This window comes from Dendronephthya gigantea, unplaced genomic scaffold, assembly GCF_004324835.1.
Source record: "Dendronephthya gigantea isolate DGI-Jeju-01 unplaced genomic scaffold, DenGig_1.0 000006F, whole genome shotgun sequence".
NCBI classification, from domain to species: domain Eukaryota; kingdom Metazoa; phylum Cnidaria; class Anthozoa; order Malacalcyonacea; family Nephtheidae; genus Dendronephthya; species Dendronephthya gigantea.
The window spans coordinates 2115322-2126168 of NW_021163016.1; the positions used below are offsets into that span (position 1 = coordinate 2115322).

Sequence of the window (10847 nt, forward strand, 5' to 3'; positions counted from 1 at the left end):
AAATATGCTCGAAAATGAAGGATATTAGTCTTAGGAAGCCATTTTTCGCATTTTAAGACAGTTTTCGAACAATTGAAAAAGTCGTCAAAATTCACCAAAATGGTAAGGGGTAAGCCTTACCATTCTGGTCAATTTTGACGACTTTTACAATGTTCCAAATATGCTCTAAAATGAAAGATATTAGTCTTAGGAAGCCATTTTTAGCATTTTAAGACAGTTTTGAACAGTTGAAAAAAAGTCGTCAAAATTGACCAAAATGGTAAGGGGTAAGCCTACCATTTTGGTCAATTTTAGCGACTTTTTCAATGTTCCAAATATGCTCGAAAATGAAGGATATTAGTCTTAGGAAGCCATTTTTCGCATTTTAAGACAGTTTTCGAACAATTGAAAAAGTCGTCAAAATTCACCAAAATGGTAAGGGGTAAGCCTTACCATTCTGGTCAATTTTGACGACTTTTACAATGTTCCAAATATGCTCTAAAATGAAAGATATTAGTCTTAGGAAGCCATTTTTAGCATTTTAAGACAGTTTTTGAACAGTTGAAAAAGTCGTCAAAATTGACCAAAATGGTAAGGGGTAAGCCTTACCATTTTGGTCAATTTTGACGACTTTTTCAATGTTCCAAATATGCTCTAAAATGAAAGATATTAGTGTTAGGAAGCCATTTTTAGCATTTTAAGACAGTTTTTGAACAGTTGAAAAAGTCGTCAAAATTGACCAAAATGGTAAGGGGTAAGCCTTACAATTTTGGTCAATTTGGACGACTTTTTCAATGTTCCAAGTATGCTCTAAAATGAAAGATATTAGTCTTAGGAAGCCATTTTTAGCATTTTAAGACAGTTTTTGAACAGTTGAAAAAGTCGTCAAAATTGACCAAATTAGTAAGGGCCTTACCATTGGTAAATGGGGTAAACCTTACCATTTTGGTCAATTTTGACGACTTTTTCAATGTTCCAAATATGCTCTAAAATGAAAGACATTAGTCTTAGGAAGCCATTTTTAGCACTGAGAATGGATGCCAAGGGTGCCAGTATTCGTCATTTTTTTAAATACAACACGCAATATGATTGGGCAGAATGTTTTTCTATACTTTTCTGCCCAATCATATTGCGTGTTGTATTTAAAAAAAATGACGAATACTGGCACCCTTGACATCCCGCATCGAGACAAGAAATTTTGGCAGCAAATGCTTTAAAAATTGCCTATATTTTCGCACTTATCCACTCTATTTGAACAAAATTTTTTGATGAGAATTGAGGAAAACTATCATTGTTTTGTTTTTTAACATTTTTTTTAGTTTTCATCAGCGTTTGTGCGTATATTTTTCAATTGTTTACATCGTATACTTCGTCAGAGCTCGTAAAGTTGCCAACCTTATATATATAAATATATAGTATATAAACATGCATACATAATTGGGCTGCCTATGGAAACATTTGAACAATTTTCGCTTCATAAAAGTACGTAAAAATTGACAAAAAAACGGAAGTAAAAAAAAATTTAAAAACATGTGTCTCTTAAAGACTCGAAATTAAAAAATGTCCGACTAAAACTTAAAAAATTTCCCGCCTTTAATGCTAATGTTTACTCACCTTAATAATAGTTTTTCACGAAAATTTGACAGGGTGATTTTTTCGAGACTTTTTTGAAATTCTCCGAGATTTTTTTTTGACGAAGAAGTATTTTGTCTTGGGCTACTGTGTCTGTGAAAATCACCCTTTCAAATTTTCGTGAAAAAAATTAAGGTAAGTAAACATAATTTTTTTAAAAGCGGGAAATTTTAAAAGTTTTTTTCTGACTTTTTTCAATTGTCTGTCTTTTTAAAAGACACAAGTTTTTAATATTTTTTTACTTGTGCTTTTTTTCAATTTCCAAGTACTTTTGAACGCGAGAATTTTTTTCAGTTTTTCAATTTACAGCCTTTTCGCAGAAAAAAACTTTTATTAAGGAAAGACTTACGCAAATGAAATCTTACGCAAAATGAAATTCCATAAAAGACATAATTTATTCATAAAGACAATTTAATTGGGTTCGTTATGAATAGGTTTCATTGATATATTCAGCGTTTTATTAGATCAGCGGTTCCAACCAATGAGATACTTCAAGTTGTTCTAACGTGCACAGAAACAAAATCCAGTTTTTTGTTTCAGATCAGTACTTGTTAAGTTATGCTGGTTGTGTGATTATTGGAAAACATGTTCATGAGAAATTTCCCATTTCGGAATGATCTTATTTTTTTATATTTGTGTCACGCGCATGCTTTATACATTTACAGGTTGAAAATTCGCAATTATTTTCTACAAGTTCAAAATTATAAGTTCGTGCAAAAGGTAACTGCTTCGCTTTCTCGTTCGAAGAGAAAATATTGTTATTCCATTTAAGGTGAGTCACGTATGTACTTACACTATCCTTCCTGACCAAAATCCTCCGTGAACTTTTCATATTTCTTGAGGTCGTCTTGGTTAACTGTCGGTCTGGTCGTCGCCAGAGAACGACACATATCACCCTACATAGATTTAAGCGAAATATGTCTTTAAATTCAAAAATTATTTTTCGCACAGTTCTGACACAAATCACGACGCGGATCATTGCGGAATACTACACGTACAGGTACCTACTAAGGTAAAATATATTTGGCTTAACTTTTTCACAAGGTTCTGAAATGAATAGCACTTTAAAAACAAACTGATCTTACCATATCGACAACGGGTTCTAAAAGTTTGTCACCAGGGACATCCATCCAGCTCATAGGTGTTGCACCCATATCACCTGAAACGTAGAAAAAAGCAGTTAGCCAGTTACTAATTAGAAACGAAATGGGGGGGGGGAGCTGAAACGAAATGGGGGGGGAGCTGGTAGGCGAAGGGGGATAGGTTTGGGGGGGAAGGGCATGTGAGACAAAGATAGGTGGGTACATACAACAGGTGAAGATAGAGAAGGGAGGGGATAGAGGCTAATGTGGAATGACAGGGGTATGGGTGTTCTCAAATATTTAATAACGATAATTCAACGACTGTTTTTCTTACCTGGGGAACACGGTGTGAGTAAGTCGTCTACGATAGTGTTTGGATCACCAATAGCGGGACCTCGGGCCTACAAAAATGAATAATCAAGATCACTTTTGCTGTGACGAAAATTTAAAAGAAAATCTGCACGACATGCTCTTGCTTTTTGTAGTAAACCCCCACTCTGTTCAACTGCACTCTATTTCTGAAGAGTACGAAATTGTTCAGTAAGGAATTTTAATATAGACATTAGATACTTAGTAATCGATTTCTCCTGGTAAGTGTACTCACCCTTTTAAAATGGGTTGCCTGCTGTACCTTCCTTACTGGTTGCATGAGAGCATCGCGGCAGACAATACCAATATCTGCACCAGAGTATCTGGTAAAAGAAACGTTTTCTTTTAAAGCATGGTGAAATTTCAGTTAAAAGGTATAATTCTGTATTATCAATATTTATCCAACCCAGTTTCAATAAGCATTTTTCTCACCCCTCAGTTCGTTTCGCCAACTCCTTGAAATCGTTTGCGCTCAACTGATGACCACTTTTACCAATATGGAGTTCAAACATTTTTACTCTTGCCGAGACCTCCGGCAGGGGAATGTATATCCTTTTCTCAAATCTTTTAAAAATAACAACAACAAAGAGAATTAATCTACTTTTACTAACGAAAAACCTCAAAGTACTTCTACTGTATTTTCCCGTTATTTTTGTGACAAATAAGGATACATTACGCTATTAAAAACAAACAACAATGGAATTAGATTTTGATACTGTGGCGTAATATGTTGTCTGTTGTTTTAGCAAAAACTGTGAACGGTTCGAAGTTAGTAGGAATTGGTTGAATAAAGAGTTTTCATTATCCCAGATAGCAAATATTTCAGCAGCTCATCATAACGTCATCAAGAGTTCGTCGTAACGTCGACTAAAATATCTACAGTATAGTGATTTTTTTGGACCAACCTTCGACGAATAGCCGAGTCCAATATCCAAGGTAAATTCGTCGCTCCCAATACTAAAACTTTGTCGTTATCCACGCCGACACCTTGAGAATTGAGCAGAAAATTCATTTAACCACGTGGCATTCACGCTTTCTCGTAACTAACTTTATGAGGTCTCTTATTGACCCGTGCCCCCCACCCTGAATTTTCTCAGCATTCAAAAAACTATTTTAAAACATGAAAGTAAAACTACATATAATCGCAAGAAACAAAGATTTTGTAGATGACTAGTGACTACATTTAAGTCTCCTGCCTCATTCTTGTAGTCAGACCTAGGTTAGTTCCCACAATGGTTTCCCCTTATTGTACGAAAATAAAAAACCCGTGGAGGGGAGGGGTTGAGTAAATATAAAAGGGCTGCTTTCCAGTTACACGTTTTTTATACGAACGTACACGCACGGAAAATTTGAAAAACTTCTAAATTTTTTTCATTTAACTTTAAGTTCTTTCGATTTATTTACTTAGTTTTTTCAAAGATATACATAAGGATTTAGGATTTTACGTGCGTGTAAAAAACGCGTAACTGGAAAGCAGCCTTAAGTTTGTATATAGCTACCCTGCATTTGGACCAGAAATTCTGTTTTGATTCTCCGCGCTGATTCGCTTTCGTTTTCGCTTCGCGACGCACAGAGCGAGTCAACTTCATCGATGAATATGATTGCTGGTTTTTGATCTCTTGCCAACGTAAATAGTTGCTTGACGAGTCTAAAATCGATTGGTTTAGCATCGGGTAAATGATCGACTTTTTATAATCGACTAAAATAGGATTTAAATTAATATAATCCTATGAAATTTTATGTATATACTGTACGAAGTGACATCGAGCTATACATATTTCTGCAAATTAATAATACTGTAATCGGTTGTAAATTCATGGCATTTGGTGGGTTTTAAATGATAATGCAGTCGTCATTTCGATCGGTATTAATAATAGTCCGTGTAAATACCGGGATAAATTACACATGAATTACCTTTCGCTTTCTCCAAGCCATTTTGAAACTAAATCCGAGGATGCAACGGACAGAAATGTAGAATTATTTGCTTCTGTTGCCACAGCTTTTGCTAAATATGATTTTCCTGTCCCTGGGGGCTGATAAATAAACAAGTGTTCATAAGAAGTAATCATTTTTTAAGAACGTAGGAAGGGGTCCAACCCCCTCAGAGCTTGAGAAAGGGGGTTGCTGCATAGTATTTTATGTAAACAGTAATAGCAGTACATGACACTTTGTCAACATACCCCATATAACAATATCCCCCGCCAAGGTGTCCTCTTGCCTGCAAGAAATAAAGATTTACTGTAAAACACTGTGAACATTAATAACCCAGGTATTTGGAAACTGAATTCTATGCATAACGCAATCTCAGGGACAATTTTTATAATAACTGGCAATACTCTACTATTGACAAGTAAAATCATCTGGCAATATACAGAGTAAAATACCACATAAGCCAGTAGCAGGCCAAATCTAGAGAAAGTGCATTGCAAACTAATAGGTTAAAATCCCTGGCGAAAACCTTTAATTTATGAGCGCCAATGAATCATAAGCCTTATATGCTGATACATATAGTGAAGTGAATTGCCTAAGTAAAGTGTCAAATGAGTTGCATGAAAAGGGAGAGACAAAAATAGGGTTTAAGATTGAAGCATACACAGCAAAGAAATTTACCTGTGAAGAGATGTGGAAATTTAATAGGTAATATAACTGCTTCTTTTAGTGATTCCTTTGCATATTCTAAGCCAGCAACATCATCCCATTTCACATTTGGCCTTTCCATAACAATAGCACCTGAAAACAAAGATCTCAACTTGTTACCATCAACTGACAGCTTGACAATTATTCTGCAAACCTGGACTGACAGATATATGATGTTGAGACTCAACTGTGCAATTGGCTTTTCAATTTCTTTGATTGATCATCCTCTTCATCCGATTCCTTGTCCGAATCTTTACTATCATTATTTCTGATAATGCAAAACAAAAAATATTTTTGCAAAAGGATAGCTGAAGCAAAAGGATATGGACAGGTTTAATTGGTTGCGGTTTAAGTTCAGGGCTTTACACAAACCATCTGATAAACAACAAATCCAGCTAGATAATCCAATTCCAGCTAGATAATTACTTCATGCTTCAGTGATAATGTAAAGTTTGTCTTATGACTTTAATGGCTAATTTCTTGATAGTACTATTTTCTATTGTCAGAATCCTGCACCAAATGACACTTTACTGCAGCTATATTATACCTAACTCTATAATTCTATTCAGCTGTATATATTATAATATTTATTGTCTGGATAAGTACACATATATGCATTTTTACACATCCTTGTTTTTCTAGGCATTATGTGTTTAAATGATTGTTTGATTGGTAACTACAATTTACAGTTTGCTGTTAGTGGCTTCCATTAACACCAAGCTATAGTTCTATGGTGTCAGAGGTTCACAAAAACACTCTGTCAATGACAGTCAACTTAAGATCATTTTAAAATTCCACATTTGTACCATTCTAATTCATGACTCACGTTTTACCACCCGAGCTGGATGCCATTGGTTTTTTCTTTCCTTTTTTCACATAAGTTTTTAATTTCTCAGCTCTTTCTAAGTATTGCATACATTTGGCCCTTATGCTTTCCTTTGATTTGTCCCCCTGAGCTTCATCTGAAAACAGAAAACGAACGTCAAGCAACATTTTACCACACCTAAAGGCCATGTTACACGGTGCAATTTTTCTTGCAACTTGCAATGCAATTAAGAGAGATGTAAATTAGTGATGTAATTTTGAGAGATGTAAAGTAGTGAAGAGTCTTCAAAATTTAAGTGTAAGAAACGCCATAGATTGTAATAAAGACAAAAGTTCAGTAGGTGCCAAATTTACATCTCTCAAAAGAATTGAAGTGCAAGTCGCAAGAAAAATTAATGCATTGTTGTTATTTTTCATTGCCAAAGGCTGAACTTTTATGAAAAGCCCAATTTTTCAGGAATGAAAATTGGGGCACACCTTTTTCAATATAAGCCAGTTATTAAAAGAAAATTTTGAAAAATATAAGAAATATTACCATGTGAGTTAGCAAGTTTGGAAAAAGCTTTAACACTTTTCCAAGAGTGGTAATTTTTTTTTACCTGTTATACTACTTCATACAAAATTTGCCAACTTTGCACAGCTATATTTTTCACACTACAATACTTTGCAAACAAAATACTTTTTTTTACTAAGTTTGGAATGCTCTTTGCAGCTGTACTAATGAATTTTCCAAGTTTTAAATTTGGTTTAATCCAGATCGTCCATTGCACTGTCTTAGCGGAAGATCCCTACCGGTCAGTGGTCACTGTTTCACTAATGATACCTACTCTTTCACAATCAAACATAATATTAGCCAAAGTTTTACAATACAAGTTTCAAATCTGTCTGGATAGTTTTAACAAGAACTTTTCTTTCATTTTGTTATCTTCTGTGCATTTTCATCCCAGGGGGGAAGAGATCAGATTTTACTACCAGAACAGTGCCAAGCCTTGCCACTTAATAGTAAAATTTTCGAGACAGTACAGATCGTACAGTCAAAACCACTGTATGAAATGCTATGGGTTAGCACACATTACAGCCTAAGCTACAGCTCAATCTAACAGAATGTTTACCGGCAGAACATCAGCAATTTCAAAGATGTAAACTATCATAAATTTTGTTATAATTTTGCTTCCTGAGAAAATATGCAGCAACTTACATTTGATTGCATGTAAAAAATACTCGACACCATGTTCATACAGCTTTAAGGCTTCCTCAAAATTACCAGCTTTATCCTCCTCTGTCGCTTTAGTGACGATCTCGATTGCTTTCTACAACAGCGGTGAAAATTGACACAAATGCAACCCAAAAAGACCAAATTAAACATCACCAAACACCCAGTATAACATTGGTTCGGGTACAATTCCTGGCTAAATTCACAAGTATTCACAAGTTTAATGTCATAATCGTTCTGCCTACCTGAAATGTTCCCCCAGACATGATATCACCGACGTTTTTGATGAAGAAAACAGAAATATTACAACATTTTTGTCATAAAATTCGATGGCGGATGAAGTTGTTGAAGTTTACCTGCGCCTGCAGTATGCTGAGTCAGTGTCTGACAAAAACAATGACGTCATTTGTTATAATCTTTTTATTGTTTGTATTATTTTTTTAATTTTTTTATTTTGACTTTTGTACATTTCATATTGGGCTATATTTCTAAACCTTCGAATCTTATTAATAATAAACTTTAATAAGGATTGTTAGATCTTTTGCTATTAGTTTCGCAGTTATTTGTACCAAAAATATTGAATTTGTCGAGTCATTTATTTAACGTGTGTGGGATGGTTGGGTAGTTACAATGTTTACAACCCTTCGAACGATTGAAACTCTGAAAAAGCTGTCACAAAATCAAACTAAAACGACAACATAGGATAATGACGTAAGGCACAGGGAGACAAGGATTTTTCAGGGACCGCGGAGCAGGGTGGCTCGCTGGGCTTTAGCCCAACCAATAATTTTTCCGTAATTAGTCTTTAATTTCGAATATTTTTTAGTTCGCTCAAATTTACAAGCAATACAAGCGCCAAAATGCTGGAAACTATACATAGGGCAAGCATTTGACCATTAAAACAGCGTGGTTATCCATGCATTTCAAAATATTTGACATCATAACCAAAGCATGGTTATATTGTTTAATGTTTGTATATAAGCGCCAAACATGCTGGAAACTTTACATAGGACAAGCATTTGACCATTAAAACAGCGTGGTTATCCATTTCAAAAAATTTGACATCATAACCAAAGCATGGTTATATTGTTTAATGTTTGTATATTAGCGCCAAACATGCTGGAAACTTTACATAGGACAAGCATTTGAACATTAAAACAGCGTGGTTATCCAGGTTAAAATATTTGACATCATAACCAAAGCATGGTTATATTGTTTAATGTTTGTATATAAGCGCCAAACATGCTGGAAACTTTACATAGGACAAGCATTTGACCATTAAAACAGCGTGGTTATCCATTTCAAAAAATTTGACATCATAACCAAAGCATGGTTATATTGTTTAATGTTTGTATATTAGCGCCAAACATGCTGGAAACTTTACATAGGACAAGCATTTGACCATTAAAACAGCGTGGTTATCCATGTCAAAATATTTGACATCATAACCAAAGTATGGTTACATTGTTTAATGTTTGTATATGAGCGCCAAACATGCTGGAAACTTTACATAGGACAAGCATTTGACCATTAAAACAGCGTGGTTATCCATTTCAAAAAATTTGACATAATAACCAAAGCATGGTTATATTGTTTAATGTTTGTATATTAGCGCCAAACATGCTGGAAACTTAACATTGGACAAGCATTTGACCATTAAAACAGCGTGGTTATCCATTTCAAAAAATTTGACATCATAACCAAAGCATGGTTATATTGTTTATTGTTTGTATATGAGCGCCAAACATGCTAGAAACTTTACATAGGACAAGCATTTGACCATTACCGGCAGAACATCAGCAATTTCGAAGGATGTAAACTATCATAATTGTAATAATTTTGTTTACTGAGAAAATATGCAGCAACTTACATTTGATTGCATGTAAAAAATACTCGACACCATGTTCATACAGCTTTAAGGCTTCCTCAAAATTACCAGCTTTATCCTCCTCTGTCACTTTAGTGAGGATCTCGATTGCTTTCTACAACAGCGGTGAAAATTGACACAATGGCAACCCAAAAAGACCAAATTAAACATCACTAAACACCCAGTATGACATTCGTTAGGGTACAATTCCCTGCTAAATTCGCAAGTATTCACAAGTCACAATGTCATAATTGTTCTGCCTACCTGAAATGTTCCCGCAGACATGATATCACCGACGTTTTTGATGAAGAAAACAGAAATATTGCAACATTTTTATCATAAAATTCGATTCATCCGCAGTTTGTTGCCATTGTTGGAGTTTACTTGCGCCTGCAGTATGACGTCATTTGTTATAATCCCCTATTATTGAACTATTATTGTTCTATTCTTTCTTTTCCATTCTTTTGACTTTTGTACATTTGATATTTGAGTAATTTGACTATATTTCTAAACCTTCGAACAATAAGATTAATAATAAACTTTGATAAGGATTGTCGTATCTTTTGCTATTAGTTTCGCAGTTATTTGTACCAAAAATGAATTTGTCGAGTCATTCACTTGGTTACAATGTTTGCAACCCTTGCTGCGAACGATGAAAACCCTTAGAACGATTGAAACTCTAAAAAGTTGTCACAAAATCAAACTAAAACGACAACATAGGATAATGACGCAGGGCACTGGGAGACAAAGCCTGCCTAAAATTTTATACGATTTATTCTATGATAAAAAAATAAGACATAAAATCTTCCTAATCGATCCTAGATTTTTTTTCTCTTAGAAATATACAACGAGCGAGAACTAAACTAAAAATTTATAATTTTGGGTTTTACGCTGTGTTTAATAATACTGTTTATGAATACATGCAAACCATTATTATCGTTTTTCTTAAAATTGAAAAATCAAACCCAGTTCCCTTTCTTGCAAGATTTACTCAAAGAGAAGTAAAGCTTACTCAACAAAATTCTCAGACTATATTTTAATTCAGTTTGAATTGTGTTTTCGCATGCGTATAATTTTTGCAAGCTGTACCAGAACATAAAAGTTCTTAGGTTTGCTGAAAGAGTTAGAGTGCTGATTTCGCCCCGTCGTATCTGTATTGGTGCACACGTTGCATCTATCCTGAATTGCTTAAATTTTGGAAGTAAGGGATCTACTTAATTTAAAGCATTTCATCAATTTTATT

General features: G+C 34.4%; 1 protein-coding gene across 2 annotated transcripts; it reads right to left on the reverse strand.

Annotated features, from left to right (window-relative positions):
* Positions 1 to 1999: 1999 nt before the first annotated feature.
* LOC114516750 (vacuolar protein sorting-associated protein 4B-like) lies at positions 2000 to 9924 on the reverse strand. 2 transcript variants are annotated; one of them, XM_028536311.1, is made up of 14 exons: positions 9869 to 9924; positions 9608 to 9719; positions 6526 to 6661; positions 5888 to 5967; positions 5673 to 5792; positions 5243 to 5280; positions 4977 to 5095; positions 4562 to 4710; positions 3968 to 4049; positions 3495 to 3626; positions 3298 to 3385; positions 3028 to 3094; positions 2697 to 2770; positions 2000 to 2507 (listed from the first exon to the last, which is right to left on the reverse strand). In XM_028536311.1, the coding sequence occupies exons 1-14, from the start codon at positions 9887 to 9889 to the stop codon at positions 2406 to 2408; spliced, it is 1320 nt and encodes a 439-aa protein (XP_028392112.1). In that variant the 5' UTR covers positions 9890 to 9924; the 3' UTR covers positions 2000 to 2405. The 2 variants fall into 2 exon arrangements, with proteins under 2 accessions (XP_028392112.1, XP_028392111.1); XM_028536310.1 differs by lacking the exons at positions 9608 to 9719; positions 9869 to 9924 and adding exons at positions 7723 to 7834; positions 7983 to 8088 and having other exon boundaries at positions 2003 to 2507.
* Between the last annotated feature and the right edge of the window lie 923 nt (positions 9925 to 10847).

Bases quoted from the DNA above. Each gene is read 5' to 3' on its own strand.
- LOC114516750 (XM_028536311.1), bottom strand. From the start codon at position 9,889: ATGTCTGCGGGAACATTTCAG. The intron at 5,793-5,887 runs GTTGAGTCTCAA...CTTTGTTTTCAG, and splicing joins ATTGAAAAGCCAATTGCACA to GTGCTATTGTTATGGAAAGG. The intron at 5,096-5,242 runs GTATGTTGACAA...TTTATTTATCAG, and splicing joins GGGGGATATTGTTATATGGG to CCCCCAGGGACAGGAAAATC.